The sequence below is a fragment of the Nicotiana tabacum genome, chromosome 7, assembly GCF_000715075.1.
Source record: "Nicotiana tabacum cultivar K326 chromosome 7, ASM71507v2, whole genome shotgun sequence".
Classification (NCBI taxonomy): Eukaryota; Viridiplantae; Streptophyta; class Magnoliopsida; order Solanales; family Solanaceae; genus Nicotiana; species Nicotiana tabacum.
In genome coordinates this window covers 145,295,657-145,322,030 of record NC_134086.1, presented here as the reverse complement: position 1 = coordinate 145,322,030, position 26,374 = coordinate 145,295,657, and the positions used below count along the sequence as shown (strand labels likewise).

Below are 26,374 nucleotides of genomic sequence, written 5' to 3'. Positions count from 1 at the left end.
TGTTTTCCTTCCCTTCACATGTACTTTTGAACGATTAGTAAAATGAGAGCAAAACATGACGTTTTTAATTTTGACCACAAGTCTCTTTCTTAAAGTTAACCACAACAAACAAACCAAAAAAGGGGGGAGGGGGGATTATTTGAGGCGTATAAGCTAAAAACAGTGTACTTACATATGAATTACTATACAAAATTTCTATTTTTCTGAAGAAAACATGAAGGAAAAACCGGAAAAACAACTTATCATGCTAATGACGTCGTTTAGGAGAGAAGCTGTGCAAAACGACAGCGTAGAGTGTGCAACTGCAAACGAAAACCGACAGACAAAAGATGGGATGATACAAGTAACTGAAAAACAAAAAAAAGGATGCTGAAACTGCTGGCGCTGAGGGGGTGGGGTGGCGGGTCTCTTCTCTCTGACAAAAGATGAGTGAAAATCGTGTCCTCTGAACATCAAAAAAAGCAAAAAACTGAAACTTCATCCAGATTGTAAACCCTCTTTTACTTATCCATACTTCACTGTTTTCAGGTGTTTTTCTCTGGCTTACTGTAAGTGTTCGCACATAATTGTTTATTTTAATGAGCATGTTTCAACTTTGAAGTGCTTGGTAATTTTCTTTTTATTATTAAAAATTATGCTTGTGGTGTTCTTGTCTTTTACTTCTTTTCCATGTTGGTTTTGGGGGTGGAGTTAAAAATCTTAGCTTTTTTTGTTTTATGCTTATGCTATCTGCTGATGATGATTATGATGGTTAATTTAAAGATTTTAGGAGTCTAAGATTAAAAAAACTGATGCTTGTGGTTCTTTATTTATATTGTCTCTGCCGAGTGTCTATCGGAAACCTCATCTTTATCCCTCGGGTAGATGTAATACATACTACCCTCCCCAGGTCCCATTGTAGGATTTTACTGGGTTGTTGTTGTTGTTGTTGCTTGTGGTTGTTTATTATGCAAAGCTTAATTCAAGTTCTTTGTGAGAGTGGGAATATGTAGCTGCTTGTTAACTCCTGTTATTTTTCTTTGATATCTATTGTGAATTATTTTGATGAGGATGAGTTTGTTATTTGATCTTGCTCATTTAGAGGTGTTTGTTGTGCATGTGGTTGTGTAAAGTTCTCTCTTTTGGGGTATTTGCTGTTAGTAAGACTAGTAAGTTGGTTTCCAAGGGGAGATTCCCTGGAGTAGGACTTGGAATAAGTAAACTAGTGGTTGAAATTCTTTTCAAAAGGGAAAGAAAAAATATTCTTCCAGAAGATTCATGCGCTTCTTTCTGAAATTAAAAAGGGATTTTGGGGTAAATTTGCATTCTTTGGTCAAACATCTTGAATGGTACTTCGATTTTTATGTTGCATTATGATGCTACTCAGCCTTCACCTTGAAGTAGGGTGGTTGCGATTCTGTTTTGAGAATCTGTCAGCGTGAGAGGGGGGTTCTGCTTGCTTTAAAACCCACTCTGTTTTATAGCATTTGGTGGTAGATTTAGACTGTTTGTAGTGGTGAGGTCGCCTAATTATCAACAACTACTACTACGCCTCTGTCTCAAACAAGGTGGGCGACTGTATGAATCCTCACTGACCATGTTCCTCCATTTAAAATCATCTCAAGCCAACATTATACCAAATAAGGTCGTGTAAAAATGCGTGCGTCGATTTACCATTGTATCATTATGTATGGCTATCTTTCGGCAACTATTTTCATTATTACTTCTCTGTTCAAAATATGATGTGTAACACAAATAGGAATACAACAGGCATTAGCTTCTTCATTCACCTGATTTTGTTGATGAACTAATACGTACATATTAATCATCTGGAAAACTTCAGATAATGAGTATCTTCATGTGTTTCCTTCTTCTTTACCTAATTTTTAGTGTGTGTGTGAGCTTTCCGTTACCTTTTACCAAAAATACTTCCTTGGCGTAAAAGATGAACGGATTAGATCAATGCAAGAGGAGATTGCCGATAGTTGTGTTCCTGGAAATGTTTTATGTTGTACAAAACTTCGATTAGCTTTCTCATGATTGACTTTGGTAGTAATTTCCTTTCACTTAAGTCCTCAGCTTGATGCGTGAAACTTGATGCCCTCAGTGTCTGACAGATTTTGCTATGTGACAGAAAAATGTGCAGAAGAATGGGTCAGTAATGGCTGTGGCAGAAGCAAGAACCGCTTGGCAAAGAGCAGCTAATCGATGTTTGGTTCAAGAAGATGCCAAACGAGCTCCGAAGTTGGCGTGCTGCTCATCAGCATCACCCTCAGCGAAACAGGTTGATACTGGGCCTGCAAATGGTGCTGATGCACAAAATCCTTCTAGCACATGTTTCCTGCCCTTTAACAGGAACTTTTCGTATTGTGATTTATCCCCTAATACAAGATGGTGGCTGCATCTTCAACCTAATTATGGGTATCAAAGAGGCTTAGTGAGTGAAACTGTAGATTCTCTGGAAGCGGAGATGGAAAGTATTGGACCAGTTTTAGATTCAACCCCTAAAAATAGCAAGTTCACTGATCAGAGTGAAGCAGATGATGATTACGTGGATGAAGTCACAGTTGGTGGATCTCTAGATTATCAGGTTAAAAGATCTGCAAGCCATGTAAATAGTGACTTGGGAGTTGGACACAAAGAACTAATAGATGTGTTCACTGACATTTCCAAGGATAGCCTTAACCTTGAGGACGGAAGGTATCCTTATGAAGCAAGTAAGAAAGATGTAGTTGATTTCACAGAGTGTAAACAGTTTGATGAGCTTTCGTTTGATACGGAGTATCCTTGGATTGGTGTTGAGAAATCTGAGCCATGGTGGCGAACTGCAGACAGAGAGGAACTTGCTTTATTGGTTGCACAGAGATCACATGATTTTATTGAGAACTGTGATCTTCCCCAGCCACAGAACAATTTTGTTAAACGGGATCACGATGTGGATGTTGATACTAAGATTTATGATGCTTCTGTGAGTCCCAAATCCAGAGATATGTCTCGCGACAGTGAGAATATTCATCAACGGGGCAATGTTTCTTTTAAACGCCCATCTCAATTAGAAGCTGAAGGGCACTCACAGCTCCATGCTTGCAAGTCAACAAGGTATTGTGTATTAGCTTTCCTCACTATTTAATGTATTGTATATCATTCTTATAATAGTGGGAAAAAGCTCTACTGTCCATACGTACATTATTCAATACAACTTATATACATGAGGTTGAGTTTTGACGTGATGTCCATATATGTGTGTCTAGCATTCTTCTCGGCTTAGGACTTTATTAGATTTCGTCGTGCATATGCTTATCATGACAGTGATACTTCAAGGCAGGTTTTCTATTGCACTGGCTTGACAAACTTGCCCTTTTTTTTTCCAGGATGAATTGCACAATTTAGATTATGGAAATGGGTTGTACCTATACGGTTTCGTAGTTTTTTTAAATCTTGATTGCTCGGTCCTTTTGGTGAAAATTACAGTCATTTAGAGAAATTGGGAGTCAATTTTCTTTTCATCGTTCATTGAGCTGAGGGTCTACCGGAAATAGCCTCTCTACCTCCCATGGTAGGGGTAAGGTCTACATACACACTACCCCAGACCCCACTTGTGGGATTTCACTCTACCTCCCATAGTAGTAGTATCATGTATTCTCACCTTAAGCCTTTTGGTGCTTACGAACCAGCCAGATCATATAATTACTGATATTATGTTTGCTTCAAGAGGAAGAACTCCCTGAGATGGGATCTCAATGTTTGAAAACCCTAGGAAAAAGATGATGCATTTATTTAATTTAAAGAAGTATTACAATTTTTTATGCTGGCATGGGTGATTGTCTCACACATCAAACGCAATGTAACACGAGAACTGTGACTTCATTTTGCATTGTTCTTTTGATAAGATTGACACTTCACTCCAGATTTTGCTGCTAATTAGATGTTCATTCTTTCAAGGATAGTTTATTGATTTATTATGTTGTTACTTAGCTGGCAATCTGGTGCATGCAACTTGTTAGAGTTTTACGTCATGGGACCAAGTGATCAATAGGAGATAGTAGTGACTAAAAAACAATTAAAAAAATAAATACAAAAATAGAGATAGCAGTGTCATTTACTCCTCTTAAGTGAAGGTGCGTATACTCTGATAGCCCGCTTTTCCCTTTTTTATATTTCTGGGTTGATTTCAAATAGTATTACTTTTAGTGTGTATATTCAGCATGTTTGATGTTCTTAAAAAGATATTTTTATTTATACATAGTTTGAGGAACAGTGACACCAGTAGCCAAAAGCCCGTGCCTGAAATGAACACATCTAGTGATGACGAAAGCAAGGCCCAACTACTAGAAGCACTTCGTCATTCTCAAACTCGTGCAAGGGAAGCTGAAAATGCAGCAAAGCAAGCCTTTGCAGAGAAGGAGCACGTTGTGCAGCTGGTCTTTAGACAAGCATCACAACTTTTTGCCTATAAGCAATGGTTCCAGCTACTGCAATTAGAGAACCTGTACTTCCAGATTAAAAACAACAGAAACCAGCCGATATCGGCCATATTACCGGTAATGCTGCCATGGGTACCCCAGAAAACTAAGAGACCGCGGAAGAAATATGCTAGGGTCAAACGAGCCAAACGAGCCTGTTCCAAGTATGACTTGAGCAGATATGCAGTTGTTTTTGCACTAGGTTTGGGTCTTGTTGGTGCAGGTTTCCTTCTTGGCTGGACGGTCGGGTGGATGTTACCGACATTTTGAGCTGGGTAGATTGTATCCAATTTTCCTGTTAATACTAGTTTTGTGAAGATTGGTTTACAGGGGAATTAACTTGGTGGTTGTGTCTATGTTAGTTGTATGATGATGACGATCATTTCTCCAATTACTTTGGTCTCAGCTTTTAGTAGTTGAAATTGAAACGAAATTCTGAGCTTTCCCTCAGCTTGTACTTGAAGACAAGCATGTACATATCTTAGGCATTATGTTTCTCCTTACCATAATCATGGTTTCTATAGACTAGTTTTGTATTGTCTTGGTCAAGGAATGCTTGGAAATGACTACTGGGCTCTGTATTTTCTTATTTTCCGTTATACATAATTCTACCTACTAGTAAAATATTCAATGTTATATTACCAGATTAGTTAGATTGCATTTCATTGAATTTGAGGGGAACTGAATCATAGGCATAATAAGTAGTGTATTCTAGAACCAGTGGTTCAAGACTAGTCAATCCCCAGCAGAGTCGCCAGAGCTGTCGCACCTCCTTTTTCCGCCCCCGCGGGGGGCGTAGGGAGTTTTCTCCAATTAAAGGACAGTCGAAACGGGATTTGTTTGTTTGTTTCAGAGTCGCCACCTGGGAATTTTAAGGCGTCCCAAGTCACCGGTTTTAATCCCTGAATCGAGGAGAATATGACTCTGTTTATTATTCTGCGAACCAGAAATCCGGATAAGGAATTCTGTTAACCCGGGAGAAGGTGTTAGACATTCCCGAGTTCCGTGGTTCTAGCACGGTCGCTCAACTGTTATATTTGGCTTGATTATTTTGATTTATTAAATACATTTTTATTGCATGATTTTATTGTTACCGCTTCTATTTAAATTGTTTATAATTAAAGACCCTTCTTCGAATCGAATCACGCGTACGTGTATTCGTTTTATATATTAATATTTTTTAACGTGAAAATCGTGTCACGCGTACGTATACACAATATAATTATTATTATTTATTTATTTATTTTTTCGAAATTTTTTATTATATATAAAAAAAGACTTAAGTTCGAAATTGTGCTAAAATAAAATTATGAACGTTCGTCGCTCTTGTATAATTAAATATTGAACCGCACATCTCGAGTTATATGAAATTAATATTGATATTCTCCGAAGAGCCCCCTTTTTATTAAATGTTCGTTCGAAGTTGCGCGAACGCATAATCCGAATTGCTTTTAGAAATATAATCAGGTTACGCGAACGCATCCCTAATCACGCAAAAGATTCTTAATAGTAGTATAGATTTTCCATAAATGTTTATTGCATCTATCTATTTTTAAATGTAAGAATCGTGGAGAATTACCGATTGGGATGCCACCAAATTTCTTGACAAAGAATTCAAAATTTATTAGGCGTTGCTACAAGTCTTATTTTACGCGTATGAATTATATACCTCAAAACTATTCAAGAATTAATGATATGAAAAAGAAACAAACAACATGTAACTAAAAATACTACCATTTTTATCGTGGATATCCAAAAATTGAATCGCATATAAAACTGGAAAAAGAATTAATTTGATAAACAAATTAATAGTTTCTGCAGAACTTTTATTGTTACATTTAATGCGAATTCTATTTCTACATATCCTTGACATAAAATGTTGCAATTCGTGCTTGTAAATCCCATATCCTTCTCATATACTTGTTTTTAGTCCAAAGTTATAATTGTTTGGTTAATTTGTTTACAGAGATTGAGTTTGAGATAAATAAACCAATTCTTATTCTCTGCCTATGCGACTATTTGCAAACTTAACTCTATATTTTGTAAAAAAAATCATTGACATTATTTCATATATTAAAAGAAATGAGTTGATCGCGTTCCTAAAATAACTAAGCCATTAGTTATTAAGAAAGAGAACTAATCTACTAATTGATTTAATACTATATTAACCAATTAAAACAAAACTGAAATTTAAACTAATAAAATCTAAATGAGTAGAAGACATCCTTATAATTCCAAACTTCATTTACTTGTCATGTTGAAGCTCTTCACAACATGAGTTTAAAAGATATGTACCTGATATTGGAAACAAAAGAAAATGAAGATGAAAATCAGCAACAGTAATAACAGTGCAATAGCAACAACTGCTCAGCAACAGTAACAACCCAGTAACAGACCGGTGGAGTAGTAATCCCAAAAACAAAAGCTTTAAGCTTTAAATGTAACAACAACCATTAATACTAATTTCACACAAAGAAAGAAAGCAGTATTTTTTTTTAGCTTTTATTTTTATTTTGAAAGCTTAAATATTTTTCGGAATTTTTCTCTCTTCTATTCTCTGTCCGTTTTTTCTCTCTATATGTGTGTGTATTTTTTCTCGTCTGTATGTGTTCTCTCTCTGTATTTTTGTTCTTCTATGTCTTCAAGACTTCACATATATAACACATCCCATAAACCTTTCAATTAATTAAAATCAATACTTTTTCTCTACCCAACCCATTATCTTTTCACCCATCCCCATTACATTAAATAAACATATCACACCACCTCATTATATTTTGTCCCCATGCTTCCTTTAAAATAATGCAAGATTCCCCCTTTAAATTAAATCTTGTCCCCCCTTTATATTAAACAACTATATCACAACCCACCCCATTTTATTTTGTCCCCCATGCTTCAAATAAATAATTTCAAAATGTACAATTCCTAAACTACCCCTTACGACCTTACTGAAATTACCAAACTACCCTGAACGTACTACAAATTACCAAACTACCCATCAGCTATAACACATCATCTAATCAAACATAACCAAAATATAGACAATATGATTAATTTCTAACAATGTTCAAACAACAAATTTCATGAACATGATTTCTTCAACATTTCAACAGCAAAGCACATGAACATGATTTCAACAACATTTCAACAACAAATCACATGAATACAAATTGAACAACAAAGAACAACTAAAATTTGATTGAACAATATTTTAGCAACAAACAATCCTATTTTCGGATTCAACAACAACAACAAACAAGTATATTTAGATTTCTAAATTCAATAATATTGAACTTAAAATCAACTACTCTAACAACATTACAACAAACAATTCCTATAAACAAGATTATGAGACAAATTCAAGAAATAATCATAAATGATAAACAAAAAATCAAACTATACACATTTCGGATTCAAGATCAAACAAACATAATATGAACATGAATTAAATCTAAAAATAAAAACGATGGATTCAAATTATTAAAACCAACATACTTCCCTTATTACAACTAAATTCTTTTAGGCAAATGACAAAACAAAACCTAAGAAGAAACAATTATGAACTTAAGCTTGAACTTAACAATATTAACAATTTCCGGAAAATACATAAAATACATGAAACAAATTGAAGAAACAATTAATTAAACTTCAATTTGTATGTAACTAATATTAAACTAACAAATATTCATTTAAACAATAATACAAACATGAAATAACATGAAAACAACCAATTAAACTTATATTTTGAAATCTGAAAATTAATTTTAACAAAACATATGAACAAACTAGAAAATTATTTTAACGATGAACAACGAACAAAACAAAAATCAAATATTTAGCGATTTTGGATCCGAAAACAACGAACAAGATATGGACAAAATTTGAAACATAAACCAACTAACCGATTCAAAACAACGACGAAGAAACGAAGAAGACGAAGCTTGCATTGAAGAAGAACTTTGAAGCAGTAGCAACGGCGTTATCATGGCAGCAGCACGACGCTTGCTCGTCCATGGCGGAGAAGCAGCAGCTCGGAGGAGAAGGAACAGCAGCAACACGAGTAACAGAAACGTGAGCAGCAGTGCTGGTCATGGCGAAGAGGCAGCAGCGACGCAGCAGCACGACGGAGCAACGGTGGAGCTCGTTTTTGGGCTGGTTTCGAGCAGCTCTCATTGCTGCGTTTTGGAGAACGGAGCAGCTTGGTCGCTTGGACTTGAAGTTGAGAAGATGGAAGCAGAAGGCCCTCCATGGATGACGAAGGAACAGCAGTAGCAGCTGCAACGACTGGAAGAAAACGCAGCAACAATGGCGAACGTGAAGCTACTCCAATGGTCATTTGGTTTCGACAACGGGAAATGGGGGGAGAAAGCAGCCATGGCTGCTCGTGTTGGGGTCGATGGGACGATGGAGAATGTAGTGTGTGTGTGTCTGTGTGTTGAGGTGGTGGAGGCGTGAGGAAGGGCAGCCATGGGAGGTGGAGAAGCTTGAGGAGGAAGAAGAAGATAGGAGGGGTGGGGGCGGATGACTTCTTAGTTTTTTAGGGTTTTTTCTTTTGTTTTGTGTTGTTTGTAAGATAATAGGGGTGTTTGGTTATGGACTGGGTCGACCCAATTCGAAATGGACTGGGTCGTAGGGAAGATTGGGCCATTTTTTGGGCCTGTGGCTTGAAATTGAAGAAGAAGCCTAATTCCGACTTTCTTTATATTTTTGCTTTCTTTTCTTCTTTTATTTCTCTAAAACTAAATTATAAAAATACTTAAACTATTATTAAGAACTAAATTAAGTTATAAAAGCGCAAATTAACTCCTAATAACAATTAACGCACAATTAAGTAATAATTAAGCATAAAATTGTATATTTGGACATTAAATGCTAAAAATGCAAACGATGCCTATTTTTGTAAGTTTTTAATTTTTGTAAAACAAATTCAATTACTAACAATTGTAGAATTAAATCTTACATGCAAAATGCGACATATTTTTGTATATTTTTATTAATTTAGCAAATAAACATGCACAGACAAATGCAAATAATTATTCAAAATATCACAAAATTGCACACCAAAGAAAAATCATTTTATTTTTGAATTTTGTTTTGGGAGTAATTCTCATATAGGGTAAAAATCACGTGCTTACAGCTGCCCCTCTTTGCCCGAAGACACGAAGGGTTTTCGTGCAAAGATAAAGCGAGCGATTTTTTGTCCATCCGAGTACTCCGTTGAAGCATTTTTTGAAAAAGATTTGACCGAACCTTTGCTTCAAAGGTTTCCTACATATCCTGGGCTAAACAGGAATCAGACCAATGTAGTTCGGAAAATTTTGGTAGCTGGGACTACCGTGAGACTGCATTGTTACTGTTGTTGCATGCTATTACCACTGCTTACCGATCTCCTTGTTACACCATGCTTAAAAGAAAACAAGAAGCTAGGCTAGAGTACAATTTGTTTTTGTTGCCTTGCTTCCTTGTCTGCTTGCATTTCTTCCGGTGCTTTTCTTCTTTTGACACATGCACTTGAGTTTGTGCTGTGACCTCTTGTTGCAACCTTCTGCTTCCCGGTGCCGGAGAATTTTATTATTTCCTGCTGGGGATTCCTATTGTAACCCTCTGTTTTATTGTCCTCTGACTTGATCTTGAAATGTATGCCTCTGTTATCTGGGCGGGCTCCCAACTTCAATACTTGAAAATTAAAGACTTGAAATGTATGCCTCTGTTATCTGGGCGGGCTCCCAAGTTCGATGCTTGAAAATTAAAGACTGAAATGTATGCCTCTGTTCTATGGGCGGGCTCCCAACTTCAACAACAACTTTAAAAATGAATGTCATTCCTCACTTCAGGCGGGCTCCTGACTTCAACCAATATATCGCCATTCCTTTCTTTAGGTTGGCAAGATTTCAACAACTTTTAAAAATGCCTCTCCTCTCTTCAGGCGGGCTCCTGACTTCAACAACAACTTTGAAAATAATCGCCATTCATCTCTTCAGGCGGGCTCCTGACTTCAACCAATACATCGCCATTCTGTTCTTCAGGTTGGCAAGATTTCAACAACTTTTAAAAATGCCTTTCCTCTCTTCAGGCGGGCTCCTGACTTCAACAACAACTTTGAAAATAATCGCCATTCCTCTCTTCAGGCGGGCTCCTGACTTCAACCAATACATCGTCATTCTGTTCTTCAGGGGGGCTCCTGATTTCAACAACTTTAAAAAATAAAATCCTATTCGAGGGCGGATGAACCCGAAATATCCTATTCGAGGGTGGATGAACCCAAAATATCCTATTCGAGGGTGGATGAACCCAAAATATCCTATTTGAGGGCGGATGAACCCAAAATATCCTATTCAAGGGCGGATGAACCCATATATCCTATTCGAGGGCGGATGAACCCAAAATATCCTATTCGAGGGCGGATGAACCCAAATATCCTATTCGAGGGCGGATGAACCCAAAATATCCTGTTCGAGGGCGGATGAACCCAAAATATCCTATTCGAGGGCGGATGAACCCAAATATCCTATTCGAGGGCGGATGAACCCAAATATCCTATTCGAGGGCGGATGAACCCAAAATATCCTATTCGAGGAAATGCATCTCCTTTTTCACCCATAGGAGAGACATTTCCTCCTAAGTTTAATTTTTACCCATAGGAGAGGCATTTTCTCCTAAGTTTAGTTTCACCCATAGGAGAGACATTTCCTCCTAAGTTGTTGTTAAACCAATAGGAGAGGCATTTCCTCCTAAGTTTAGTTTCACCCATAGGAGAGGCATTTCCTCCTAAGTTTGTTTTCACCCATAGGAGAGGCATTTCCTCCTAAGTTTAGTTTCACCCATAGGAGAGGCATTTCCTCCTAAGTTTGTTTTACCCATAGGAGAGGCATTTCCTCCTAAGTTTATTTTACCCATAGGAGATGCATTTCCTCCTAAGTTTCTTTTAGTTTCACCCCATAGGAGATGCATTTCCTCCTAAGTTTAGTCTTACCCATAGGAGAGGCATTTCCTCCTAAGTTTATTTTACCCATAGGAGAGACATTTCCTCCTAAGTTGTTGTTGAAATCAGGAGTCCGCCTGGAGAACAGAGACATACTTTTCAAGTTTGACATCAGGAGAACGCCTGAAGAGAGGAAAGGCATTTTTAAAAGTTGTTGAAATCTTGCCAACCTAAAGAAAAGAATGGCGATGTATTGTTTGAAGTCAGGAGCCCGCCTGAAGAGAGGAATGACGATTTATTTTCAAAGTTGTTGTTGAAGTCAAGAGCCCGCCTGAAGAGAGGAAAGACGTTTATTTTAAAAGTTATGTATTTGAAGTCAGGAGCCCGCCTGAAGATAGGAATGGAAATATCCTATTCGAGGGCGGATGAACCCAAAATATCCTATTCGAGGGCGGATGAACCCAAAATATCCTATTCGAGGGCGGATGAACCCAAAATATCCTATTCGAGGGCGGATGAACCCAAAATATCCTATTCGAGGGCGGATGAACCCAAAATATCCTATTCGAGGGCGGATGAACCCAAAAATATCCTATTCGAGGGCGGATGAACCCAAATATCCTATTCGAGGGCGGATGAACCCAAATATCCTATTCGAGGGCGGATGAACCCAAAATATCCTATTCGAGGGCGGATGATCCCATTTTCAAAATCTTGGAATTGTCTTAACTCCGACTGTTTTTCTTCGAATCGTGTTGTCTTGCTTCCTCTTAAAACTTGAATTGATTTCCTCGTCCCTCCGAGAAAATTTTCGACAATGGCAAAAAATCTTCTGCCCCAGCTTTGGTGTTTTTCCTTGTTCTCCAGGTGGACGCCTGACTTCTGATATTTCAACTGTTCTTCCTTGTTCTCCAGGTGGATGCCTGATTGCTGATACTTCAACTGTTCTTCCTTGTTCTCCAGGTTGACGCCTGACTTCTAATACTTCCATTTCTCTTCCTTGTTCTCCAGGTGGACGCCTGATTTCTTCTTCAATTTTTCATCCTCATTCTCCAGGTGGATGCCTGATTTCTTCTTTAATTCTTCATCCTCATTCTCCAGGTGGACGCCTGATTTCTTCTTTAATTCTTCATCCTCATTCTCCAGGTGGACGCCTGATTTCTTCTTTTCTTTTTTTCTTTTTCCTTCGCTCTGCTTTGTTCTTGCTTGCTGGGGATAATACCACTGCGGGAGTCTTCTTTCTTCCCCTCAATTTTTTTTTCAACACTGTTGGGGATATAAGTGTTATCTTTTTGGGATAACGTTGTTGAGGATAATGCTGCTGAGAAGTTTTATCCCTTCAAATCGATGCTTCATTCTTCTGGAAGCTGCTGGGGATGATAATGGCTCTTTGCTTTTCTGAACACAAATGTCATCCCTTTATTCTGTCTGCTGGGGAACAACTTCCTCTATTAAACTTGTTATGCTTGGGGTAAAACTGGTTCAAAGACCACTTCCCTTGAGACTGGTGCTATATTCATTCTACCCCGAATGGGTATCTGACTTCCAGAAAATTTTCCAAATGAAAGGAAAATTTTCTGCCCCAGTTTGACAATCTTTCTTGTGGCATGCATTTCCGTTATAAATGCCAATTTTTTTTACCTGTTTCAAATCAAACATTTGTTAGCTTAAAGCGTGGTGGTTGGCTGTGATACTCCACTGGGATGGTTTTCCCTTTCTCCTTCCTTGCTCTGCGTCCCACAACTTGTTGGGGATGATATTATTTGTTGGGGATAATCCTTTCTGCTGGGGATATCCCTCTTCCTTTGTGGCACAGCTCGGAAATTGGCCTTTCCCCGACCTTTTAGTCTCGCATGAATTTCCCAAATCATGCTCATTGCTCTCCTTAATTTGTCTACCGGCCTTGGCCTTGAGGTTTATAACCTTTGATTTCGGCAACGGTATCCCTCTTGACACTCGTTGACCCTTTTGTTGGGGATATCTTTCTTGACACTGGCCTCGCGCTTGTTCCTTCTTGACTATACTACTTGGATGTACTAGTCAGATCTTATCTTGGAAAGCTGATTGCCTATTTTGAAGTCATTTCCCACTGGTTCTGACCAAACAAACTCTATTGGGGAATTTTTCTATGAAAGGAAAAGATAAAAGGAAACAGAATAAAAGACAACAGAAAAAGATGACTCTTTAACAAAAGAAACTATAAAGAAAAACCTATCAAATGCATATACCAACTCTAATGGTCATGACATGCACCTGTAGCCTTATCCTCTGCCGTCAATCGTCTTTCAAGACCTTCAATTGGCAATTCCCATCTGATTCTTAATCTTATTCGACTTGTAGTGCCCGAAGGGTTTTCACTATCAAGTCTCTCTCATTTTGGTTTTTCTCTCAGCTTTCATCGCCTTATGGTTTCCGTGAAGATTTTCACCGATAAGACTTTCTCATTTGTATCACTTTCCAGCTGGGGATTTGGAGTGTTGCCGGTATGAATCTCTCTGCTGGAGATTAGAGTCCTTTCTGCTGTGGAACAGAATGTTATGTTCGCTGGTAAGACTCTCATTTGTCTGACTTGACATCTTTTGCAGACTGGTCAGAAGGTCTTTCTTTGGACCGTAGTGTGGGTTTTGGATAGGCTAGAAAGAAAGGGTATTAAAGGCTCAAAAACAAAATAAATTTGGGGTTTTAAAATTACAACCTTCGGAACCAATTTTTTTTGCTTCCCACAAGCGCAACCCTTGCACCAGTTTCTTGCTTGGGGATTATTTATTTATAATTTTTTTTTTAATTTATTACACCATGCATATCATGCACATTATGCACACTATGCACCCTATGACCGAGCCGTGAAGCGCCTACGTATCCTCTTTGAGGAATCAGGTCAAACGTAGTTCCCAATTCCTCTGTTTTCATTTGTTTTTTTTTGTTTTTTTTTCCTTTACCTTCCAGGCTCGTATTTCCTAGTCGTTGCTATTGATTCCGAACGAGGGGTATGAAAGAAAATAAATAAGGCTCAAAAAAGGGGGGTAACGAAGGATAAAGTGTTTAGGTAGCAGAACAAAATACCTTCGTCATTCCAGTCTTCAAAATATGCCAAGTGCAAACAACACAATTGAACATAGATTTATAGTCTCTTCCGATGGTGCTGGACTTGACAATTATGTTAACATTTGTCATTTCTAAAGCACCGTTGGGCGACACTCTCACTCTTATTATCATGAACGACCCTCACGCCAATTTGGCGAATCTTGTTTTTAAACGGTTTTCTTTGTGCTTTACTTGCCCCAGTTCCACATGACTCGGGCTTCAAATAATCTCAAACCGTTCTTATTTCCTTTAAATGCTTTGATCACCTCTCCAGAGTTTTATGATTAACTTTAAAGACTAGGCCCAAACTGTGTGCGCATGTCATGTCACTAGAATCGGCGTTGAATAAAAATGATAAAAGGACCAAACAAAAAGAAAACTGGAAATAATAAAGGACCGGATTTGCTTTAGACTACCGGCGAGATGGTTTGAATAATAAAACAAACAAAATAACCAGAATAAAATCCTAACACAGCCTTGACAAAACTTAAACAAACTGATATGACAAATCGATAAGATAAGAAGGTTTGACACAAGACAATATTCGGATTACAACCCTAATAATAATCCGGACAACAGAAATGACAACAAAATAAGCCACCACCAGCTTCTCTTTTGCTAACCAAAGAACAGAGCATCCTCCCACTTTATCAAAATTGGCACCTTTATCCACTGAGCTTTGCATCAGTATTGTCCAGACCATTTCCAACTTCGATATCATCAACCTTAGTCAACAAATCCCAATAGGATTCGAGTGCTTCTGTTATCATGCCTGATCCCCGCAAAGTGTGCTTCTGGGTCTTGTATTTTCGGCTTACCACAAACCAACCACCTTCTTTCTTTGCGATTCAAAACAAAACAGGTTAGAATGGACTCAGTTGGTCCCCATTATTAACAACATCTCTTTTTTCATTTTTCTCTTTTTTTCGATTTTTTTTTCATTTTTTCATCATTTTTTTCATTTTTTTTTTCGATTTTTTTTTCATTTTTTTTGTTTTGGTCGAATCTTATGGAGATTGCCTACGTATCATGACCCCACATGAATCAGACCTTGCGTAGTTCGGACCAATAAAAGATGAACAATACTAATCATTTTTTTTCAATTTTCATATCAAAATAAACTGGGTTTCAATGGTTTGAAGATGACCTACAAACTCGAAAATCAAACAACCCACATATTTTAATCAAAAGATTTACAAACTCAAAAACAAACGGCCAGCTTCCTTTCCCCGTTTGACAAATGCAACCAAACGGCTATTTTTGCAAATGTGGCCCCTTCCAAATTTTGAGGCCGGAGAGGATTATTTTATGACACTTTAAAAACTTGTCCATTCTTTTACGAAAATAACCTTTCGAAAACTGAAAGATACTCTAAGACTATTTCGGCAAGAACGGTTTAAGACACTGTCGAAGCTAGCTCGGCTTATTTTTGACTAAAAAAAAATTCACCTGACCGTTGACTTTTTGTTTTTCTTTTTCAAATTACAATAAAAACCAGGTGTTGCAACACAGCCCTTCAGCGCCCCGGGGACGAAGATTTTTAAGGCTGTGTGGGTCAACTGAACCAATTTTTTAAAAAATGACCCAAAGGTGGCTGTTTATGCAAAGTCAGCCTTCCGGCGTCCCTTTCGGGAACATTCGGCTATGTCTTGATAAAACAGCGTCACCCGACTTCTTTATGACAAAACTAAAATTTGACATATATTTTTTTTTGGCTATTTTGTTTTAGCAAAAAGTGGAGGCTGGACACTGCCCGACTTATTTATGAAAAAATTAAAATTTTGACACGTTTTTTATTTATTTATTTATTGGTTTTTGGCTTATTTTAACAAAAAGGGGGATTGGACCCGATGAGGGTTGCCTACGTATCTCACATCCGGTGAGAATCAAACCCGCGTAGTTCGGGCAGGTCATGAATAAAGTAAGTAAACTAATTTTAAATTATTATTATTTTGAATTTGTAAAAGAACTGCTTTGAAAGAAGAAATGAAGTATATATATTTTTTTTGAATTTTTGATTGATTTTCTTTTTGAAAGAAAGACTTCTAAGAATTCCTTTTCTTTTGATTTGAACTTTGAGAATTTCAAAAGTAAAAGGAAGATTTTTTTTTGTTCTTTCTTATTCTAAGAAGAAAGAAAATATTTTTTTGGAATTTTACCTTTAATAAATGAAATGCTTTCTAAAAAAAAATATTTTTTTTTGAATTTTGAATTTTCTTTTCAATTTTTAAAGAAGAAGGAAAATATTTTCGAATTTGTTTTATTTTATTATATATATATATATATATATATTTAATAATTAAAAAGACTTTCTTAAAGAAGTCAATAATGGAAAATATTTTTGGATTTTTTGTTTTGAAAATTGGGAGTCTAAAAAAAACTTTTCTAGACTTTTTGGCAGGACAAATATTTTTGCAACAAATAAAGATATATATACATTTTTGGAAATAAAGAAAAACTTTTTGGATTTATATATATATATTTTTTTCTTTTCCAGCAGCAAATAACAAAACCACTTTCCAAGCACGACTCTTTCATTTTCATTTTGGCATTTTCAGAAACAAATAAAAAAACTATTTTAAAAATAAGACTCTTTTTCATTGTCATTTTTAGGGGAAGACAAACTATTTTCCTTTTTATATTTTTTTTTATTTTTATTTTTTGAAAAATAAGACAGAACAACGATTTTTTTCTTTCTATAAATAAGATAAAACAACGATTTTTTTTTCTTTCTATTTTTTCTTTGGTTTTAATAAAACAAACTAATAAGACATTTTTTTTCATTTTCTCAAAATTTCGGCAGAGTTTTGACAGTATTTGGGCATTGGTTTTTTTTTCAAAAATAAACAGTCAATTCCCTAACCGCTATTTCTTTTTTTCAATTTTAAAATATTATTCATGATATTCAAAAGTCAGTCAACACACAAATCCGGATCAAATAAATGCGCAAGTAGCAGCAAGTAAGATGCATCAGGATGGTCATTTTTTTTGGTACACCTGTCCTAGACAGACCCAACCCCTATGTTGAGTCTCCAAAGTCAAATGCACGTGATGCAAACAATCGCTCCTACTAGGGATCCGGCATGAAGCTGAGTTATTCTAAGTGAAAAAACCTGAGGCATATTGATCTAGCCCTGGCTTACCCAAACGGACAGTTTGAGCCGAAGCGGGGGCAACGTACCGGGAGCACGAAAGTCTACCCGGCCTAGTTACTTGTCCCAACTTCGTCTTATTTGGTATGACTTTAACAGAAAGGTGGGCCACGCGCACGTGTGCACCATAAATTTAGAAGACTCAGAAAGAAGGGGGTTTCGTAGCAGTTGTATATATTCATAATTCAAATAATATTAAAGCGGTAAAAGTGTCATTTAGCACATTGGGCATATATCATGTAAAAAAATCAGATAATAAATAAAGCCAACTATAACAATTATTTTAAGCTCAAATTCTTGAACCCTGAACCAGTGGTTCTGGGTTAAGTCCCCAGCAGAGTCGCCAGAGCTGTCGCACCTCCTTTTTCCGCGCCCGGGGGCGCGTGGGGAGTTTTCTCCAATTAAAGGACAGTCGAAACGGGATTTGTTTGTTTGTTTCAGAGTCGCCACCTGGGAATTTTAAGGCGTCCCAAGTCACCGGTTTTAATCCCTGAATCGAGGAGAATATGACTCTGTTTATTATTCTGCGAACCAGAAATCCGGATAAGGAATTCTGTTAACTCGGGAGAAGGTGTTAGGCATTCCCGAGTTCCGTGGTTCTAGCACGGTCGCTCAACTGTTATATTTGGCTTGATTATTTTGATTTATTAAATACATTTTTATTGCGTGATTTTATTGTTACCGCTTCTATTTAAATTGTTTATAATTAAAGACCCTTCTTCGAATCGAATCACGCGTACGTGTATTCGTTTTATATATTAATATTTTTTAACGTGAAAATCGTGTCACGCGTATGTATACACAATATAATAATTATTTATTTATTTATTTATTTATTCGATTTTTTCTATTATATAAGAAAAAAGACTTAAGTTCGAAATTGTGCTAAAATAAAATTATGAACGTTCGTCGCTCTTGTATAATTAAATATTGAACCGCACATCTCGAGTTATATGAAATTAATATTGATATTCTCCGAAGAGCCCCCTTTTTATTAAATGTTCGTTCGAAGTTGCGCGAACGCATAATCCGAATTGCTTTTAGAAATATAATCAGGTTACGCGAACGCATCCCTAATCACGCAAAAGATTCTTAATAGTAGTATAGATTTTCCATAAATGTTTATTGCATCTATCTATTTTTAAATGTAAGAATCGTGGAGAATTACCGATTGGGATGCCACCAAATTTCTTGACAAAGAATTCAAAATTTATTAGGCGTTGCTACAAGTCTTATTTTACGCGTATGAATTATATACCTCAAAACTATTCAAGAATTAATGATATGAAAAAGAAACAAACAACATGTAACTAAAAATACTACCATTTTTATCGTGGATATCCAAAAATTGAATCGCATATAAAACTGGAAAAAGAATTAATTTGATAAACAAATTAATAGTTTCTGCAGAAATTTTATTGTTACATTTAATGCGAATTCTATTTCTACATATCCTTGACATAAAATGTTACAATTCGTGCTTGTAAATCCCATATCCTTCTCATATACTTGTTTTTAGTCCAAAGTTATAATTGTTTGGTTAATTTGTTTACAGAGATTGAGTTTGAGATAAATAAACCAATTCTTATTCTCTGCCTATGCGACTATTTGCAAACTTAACTCTATATTTTGTAAAAAAATCATTGACATTATTTCATATATTAAAAGAAATGAGTTGATCGCGTTCCTAAAATAACTAAGCCATTAGTTATTAAGAAAGAGAACTAATCTACTAATTGATTTAATACTATATTAACCAATTAAAACAAAACTGAAATTTAAACTAATAAAATCTAAATGAGTAGAAGACATCCTTATAATTCCAAACTTCATTTACTTGTCATGTTGAAGCTCTTCACAACATGAGTTTAAAAGATATGTACCTGATATTGGAAATAAAAGAAAATGAAGATGAAAATCAGCAACAGTAATAACAGTGCAATAGCAACAACTGCTCAGCAACAGTAACAACCCAGTAACAGACCGGTGGAGTAGTAATCCCAAAAACAAAAGCTTTAAGCTTTAAATGTAACAACAACCATTAATACTAATTTCACACAAAGAAAGAAAGCAGTATTTTTTTTTAGCTTTTATTTTTATTTTGAAAGCTTAAATATTTTTCGGAATTTTTCTCTCTTCTATTCTCTGTCCGTTTTTTCTCTCTATCTGTGTGTGTATTTTTTCTCGTCTGTATGTGTTCTCTCTCTGTATTTCTGTTCTTCTATGTCTTCAAGACTTCACATATATAACACATCCCATAAACCTTATAATTAATTAAAATCAATACTTTTTCTCTACCCAACCCATTATCTTTCCACTCATCCCCATTACATTAAATAAACATATCACACCACCCCATTATATTTTGTCCCCCATGCTTCATTTAAAATAATGCAAGATTCCCCCTTTAAATTAAATCTTGTCCCCCTTTATATTAAACAACTATATCACAACCCACCCCATTTCATTTTGTCCCCCATGCTTCAAATAAACAATTTCAAAATGTACAATTCCTAAACTACCTCTTACGACCTTACTGAAATTACCAAACTACCCCTGAACGCACTACAAATTACCAAACTACCCATCAGCTATAACACATCATTTAATCAAACATAACCAAAATATAGACAATATGATTAATTTCTAACAAGTTCAAACAACAAATTTCATGAACATGATTTCTTCAACATTTCAACAACAAAGCACATGAACATGATTTCAACAACATTTCAACAACAAATCACATGAATACAAATTGAACAACAAAGAATAACTAAAATTTGATTGAACAATATTTTAGCAACAAACAATCCTATTTTCGGATTCAACAACAACAACAAACAAGTATATTTAGATTTCTAAATTCAATAATATTGAACTTAAAATCAACTACTCTAACAACATTACAACAAACAATTCCTATAAACAAGATTATGAGACAAATTCAAGAAATAATCATAAATGATAAACAAAAAATCAAACTATACACATTTCGGATTCAAGATCAAACAAACATAATATGAACATGAATTAAATCTAAAAATAAAAACGATGGATTCAAATTATTAAAACCAACATACTTCCCTTATTACAACTAAATTCTTTTAGGCAAATGACAAAACAAAACCTAAGAAGAAACAATTATGAACTTAAGCTTGAACTTAACAATATTAACAATTTCCGGAAAATACATAAAATACATGAAACAAATTGAAGAAACAATTAATTAAACTTCAATTTGTATGTAACTAATATTAAACTAACAAATATTCATTTAAACAATAATACAAACATGAAATAACATGAAAACAACCAATTAAACTTATATTTTGAAATCTGAAAATTAATTTTAACAAAACATATGAACAAACTAGAAAATTATTTTAACGATGAACAACAAACAAAACAAAAATCAAATATTTAGCGATTTTGGATCCGAAAACAACGAACAAGATATGGACGAAATTTGAAACATAAACCAACTAACCGATTCAAAACAACGACGAAGAAACGAAGAAGACGAAGCTTGCATTGAAGAAGAACTTTGAAGCAGTAGCAACGGCGTTATCATGGCAGCAGCACGACGCTTGCTCGTCCATGGCGGAGAAGCAGCAGCTCGGAGGAGAAGGAACAGCAGCAACACGAGTAACAGAAACGTGAGCAGCAGTGCTGGTCATGGCGAAGAGGCAGCAGCGACGCAGCAGCACGACGGAGCAACGGTGGAGCTCGTTTTTGGGCTGGTTTCGAGCAGCTCTCATTGCTGCGTTTTGGAGAACGGAGCAGCTTGGTCGCTTGGACTTGAAGTTGAGAAGATGGAAGCAGAAGGCCCTCCATGGATGACGAAGGAACAGCAGTAGCAGCTGCAACGACTGGAAGAAAACGCAGCAACAATGGCGAACGTGAAGCTACTCCAATGGTCATTTGGTTTCGACAACGGGAAATGGGGGGAGAAAGCAGCCATGGCTGCTCGTGTTGGGGTCGATGGGACGATGGAGAATGTCGTGTGTGTGTGTCTGTGTGTTGAGGTGGTGGAGGCGTGAGGAAGGGCAGCCATGGGAGGTGGAGAAGCTTGAGGAAGAAGAAGAAGATAGGAGGGGTGGGGGCGGATGACTTCTTAGTTTTTTAGGGTTTTTTCTTTTGTTTTGTGTTGTTTGTAAGATAATAGGGGTGTTGGGTTATGGACTGGGTCGACCCAGTTCGAAATGGACTGGGTCGTAGGGAAGATTGGGCCATTTTTTGGGCCTGTGGCTTGAAATTGAAGAAGAAGCCTAATTCCGACTTTCTTTATATTTTTGCTTTCTTTTCTTCTTTTATTTCTCTAAAACTAAATTATAAAAATACTTAAACTATTATTAAGAACTAAATTAAGTTATAAAAGCGCAAATTAACTCCCAATAACAATTAACGCACAATTAAGTAATAATTAAGCATAAAATTGTATATTTGGACATTAAATGCTAAAAATGCAAACGATGCCTATTTTTGTAAGTTTTTAATTTTTGTAAAACAAATTCAATTACTAACAATTGTAGAATTAAATCTTACATGCAAAATGCGACATATTTTTGTATATTTTTATTAATTTAGCAAATAAACATGCACAGACAAATGCAAATAATTATTCAAAATATCACAAAATTGCACACCAAAGAAAAATCATTTTATTTTTGAATTTTGTTTTGGGAGTAATTCTCATATAGGGCAAAAATCACGTGCTTACACTAGTCACTGGAATACAATCACATCTCTTTCAGTTTGTGACCGTGTATTTTTATTGCTTGCGTAATTTTGTCTGTTTAGTTCTGAGTTTTGCAATTGTTCTTAAATGTATTTCGACAATTATGATGTTTCTCGATTGTGTTTTTATTTGACATTAATATCCTAAAACCATCCTAAATTATTACGTTATTGTTAGTTTCCTACTTAAACTATGGGAAAATTTCATGTTAAAACAACTGAGATGCCTCCTTTTCAACTTTATAGCCCATATTTCAATTTAGAGATATTTTCATAAAGCACTATCTTTTGGTAGTAATTAGTCATTTATAGATATCATTTGCTATATTACGGATTATAGATACCTTTTGTGTGGTTATAAGATGTATTTGATGTATTTAAGTTATTGTATTCATGAATATAGTAGCAAAAATAGGCGTGAATCAGGGAAATCCGGCTAATCAGTTGTTGTATTCGAGTGTATTCGACTGTATTCATGGAGTGAAACATGAGATTACAGCTGGACAGATTATTGTATTCAACTGTATTTGAGTATTCACGGCGTGAAATAGGGGATTACACTGTTTTTAAAACGGAAAGTGAATCAATTAACATAATAAACTCCTAATATAACTCAACAAACTCAATTATAACACACAAATTTTGTATTTTCAGTTATAAAAAAGATTCTCAACAGAAAAATACCCCAAAAATATAGCAATCTTTAGAAAAATTATATAATACATCTGAATACATAAATTATATTAATTAAAAAAATATATGAATACATTCATGGCATATAGCGAGACAGTGAATATAATGAAATACATAGAATACAGTGGGATACATTGAAATACAATGAAAAAAAACAGTGAATACATTGAAATACATGGAATACAACGAGATACATTGAATTACAATGAAAAAACCTAAAACCCTGATGGATCTATTCAAGCAACCTGCAACAAAGTGGCTAAAACGGGTCTCCTTGCCATTTCCAGAGTTCGATCTATTACCGCTTCTGAAAAACTCGGCCGAGAAGGTGAAAGTACTATCAGTTGTTGAATGTTCAGGAGAAAACCAATTAAGAGTTCTCATTCCTTTTCTCGGCATCGTCTTCAGCTCCATTCGTCTTCAGCTTCATACTATCAGTTGTTGATTGTTCGATCTAGGGTTTTTGGAGCTGCATTGATGGCAAGATCTCTGATTCTTTCCATTCTTCTTCCCCAAATCTACAAAAACGAGATCTTGCCATCAATGCAGCTCCAAAAACCCTAGAATTTCTTCTTCATCTTGAATTAACAGCAAATCAAACACGAAAAGTGAATTTTTTTTGCTGCAAATCAGCGCAATTTTTATTTTTGCTGCAATTTTGATTTCAATTTTTTGTTCGATGGAGCTTTTTTCAGTTTACGTTCTTCATAGTGGTGAATGGGAAGAAAACAAGTTTATCAATTTCATCAGCTATTGTGCTTACAATCGAGTCGACATTTAGCTACAACAATTTAGTTGCAGCTATTTCGGAACAGATTAGGATCTATAGTGAGTTAAACACAATAGAGATTAACTTTCTCCCAAATGATGGTTTGCCACAGATCCTGATTTACAACGATACATGTGTTAAGGTGTATATCGAATTAAAGAAGAAAAGCTTGAATTTCACTGAATATCCCTTGTTTGTGACAGTGAAAGAGATTTATGATAATCGTTTGGTTGCTACAAGTTTCAGTTGTTTGGTTACTACAAGTTCAAGTTGTTTGGTTGCTACAAGTTCCAATTTTATAGATGTATCCACAATTGATAGCACTGAGATTATGCCTGATATCGAATTGATTGAAAACACGAAACTTAGTGAAAACGGGGTATAATAGATAATATGCTGAACGAATTTGTTGAGGAGGATCAAGTTTATTAGATAAAGAGACAGTTATGAATGTGATGAAGAACTTGGCTGTATGCGTGAGGTTCCAATTCAAGGTGAAGAGATCAAGTGCAACAAGGTATGTCAATAATTGTATATTCTGTTATATATATAAAGTAGTATATATTTGTATATAGATATTAAAATTAGTATATATGTAGTTATGTTTTTGTATACAAGTGTATTTAGAAGTTGAATGATCTTTAATCCTAGGTATCACCTTATGTGTATGGATGACAATTGTGCTTGGAGTTTCAAATCTTCTGCCGTTTTCAAGGCAAACATATTCAAAGTGAGAAGTTACAATAATAATCACACGTGCGGCTATGGTGAAAGATACTTAACACAACGTCAAGCTACTTCGGGTGTAATTGCTAGTATAGTCAAGGACAAGTATGTTAATCCAAAAAAAGTTTACACCGCAAATGATATAATATAGGACATACAAAAGCAACACGGGATTGAAGTGAGCTACATGAAAGCATGGAGAGCTAAAAAGATATCAATGGCAATGATAAGAGGGAGTCCAAGTGATTCATATAAGGAGTTGTCGAAGTATTTTTATATGTTGGAGCATACAAATTCAGGAACGGTTACAAAGTTGCACAAATCAAAAGATGGATGCTTTCTTTATGCATGTGTTTCGTTATATGCATCTATCAAGGGCTAGAAGCATTGCAGACCGATAATGATCGTAGACGGAAGTTTCCTTAAAGCATCATATAAGGGTACCATATTGACTGCTTGCACACAGGATGGAGCTGGTGAGTTGATTGCATCTACCTTGTTTCTGCAGTTTGTATAATGTTGTAGTTTCATGTATAAAAATGTATCGGATTTCACAGCTGTTGTTTTTATAAAATTTGCAGTTGGTATAAAGTTGTATAATTGTGTATAACTGTGTATAAGATTTGTATAATTGTCTGAATCCTAATATCTATTTTGTATAAACAGGAAAAATCCTTCCACTTGCATATGCAATTGTAGATTTAGAGAATAACAAATCTTGGGAGTGGTTCTTTGTCCAGATAAAGGGTACTTTTGGAGTTAGAGAAGGGATGTGTATAGTTTCAGATAGAAATGAAAGCATCTTCAATGCCACAAAAGCTGTGTACCCAGAAGTACCACATTGTATTTGCACGTTTCACTTGTGGCAGAATGTAAAGCGGACATTCAAGAAACATCACAAACAATTGAAGGATATCTTATTTGCTTTGGCTAGAGCTTACACGATAGAGAAGTTTGAGTACCATATGACAGAAATGTGCAAAATTGATCCGAGGGTACAACCTTACTTGTTCGAAATTGGCTACGAAAAGTGGTCTAGGGCATATTCCAAAGTGAAAAAGTCGATGGTAATGACTTCCAATATTGCAGAGTCAATTAATGCAGCAAACAAGGATGCTAGAGAGTTATCAGTAATGCGATTGCTGGAGTACATGACAAATTTGCTACAACAGTGGAACAACAAAAACAGAAAAAGTGCAATGGAGACATCTATAGAGCTTGGCGAAAAGTACAACAAACTCCTTCGGGAAAATCTGATTGCATCGGAGCAAATGACGGTAAAATGAATCAAATATAATGATGTTTGGCACTGCTGACTTGCATTTTACTGCTTGTATGAGGATGTATAACTCTGTATAATAATGTATAATGTTCTTTAAACTTTTTTTTTAAAAAAAAAGAAAAACTTTTGCAGGTGAGGCCTGCTATAGAGCAGTTATATACTGTGTTTGAAGGGGTAAGGCGAAACATAGTGTGCCTTGAAGAGGGAACATGCAGTTGCGAAAAATTTTAAATGGATGAACTTCCATGTCCGTATGCTTGGGCGGTTTTAAAGAACCAGCAATTGAAACCTGGCCAGTATTGCTCTTTTTACTACAAGAAGGATAAACTCCTTAGAACTTATGAATTTTCAGTGAATCCGATGCCAGATGAGAGTTTATGGGTAATCCCAACAGAGGTGCTGGAAGATGTGGTCCTACCACCTAAAGGGAGAAGGAATGCAAGAAGGCCAAGAAAGGAAAGACTCAAACCTGCTTCAGAGAAAGAGTCTAAGAGGGCGTTTTCATGTTTTGTGTGTGGACAAGGTGATCACAATAGAAAAACATGTAGGAATCGACCAAAATAA

General features: G+C 35.8%; 2 protein-coding genes across 4 annotated transcripts; both read left to right on the top strand.

The window, feature by feature from the left end:
• The first annotated feature begins 352 nt into the window (after positions 1-352).
• LOC107794611 (uncharacterized) lies at positions 353-5,031 on the top strand. 3 transcript variants are annotated; one of them, XM_016617121.2, is made up of 3 exons: positions 353-528; positions 2,114-3,078; positions 4,226-5,031. In XM_016617121.2, the coding sequence occupies exons 2-3, from the start codon at positions 2,141-2,143 to the stop codon at positions 4,710-4,712; spliced, it is 1,425 nt and encodes a 474-aa protein (XP_016472607.2). In that variant the 5' UTR covers positions 353-528; positions 2,114-2,140; the 3' UTR covers positions 4,713-5,031. The 3 variants fall into 3 exon arrangements, with proteins under 3 accessions (XP_016472607.2, XP_016472600.2, XP_075073921.1); XM_016617114.2 differs by having other exon boundaries at positions 353-548; XM_075217820.1 differs by lacking the exon at positions 353-528 and adding an exon at positions 586-607.
• A 21,010-nt stretch (positions 5,032-26,041) lies between these two features.
• Positions 26,042-26,374, top strand: LOC107820115 (uncharacterized). The gene has a single exon (XM_016646330.2). It carries the CDS (start codon positions 26,042-26,044, stop codon positions 26,372-26,374), a length of 333 nt encoding a protein of 110 aa, XP_016501816.2.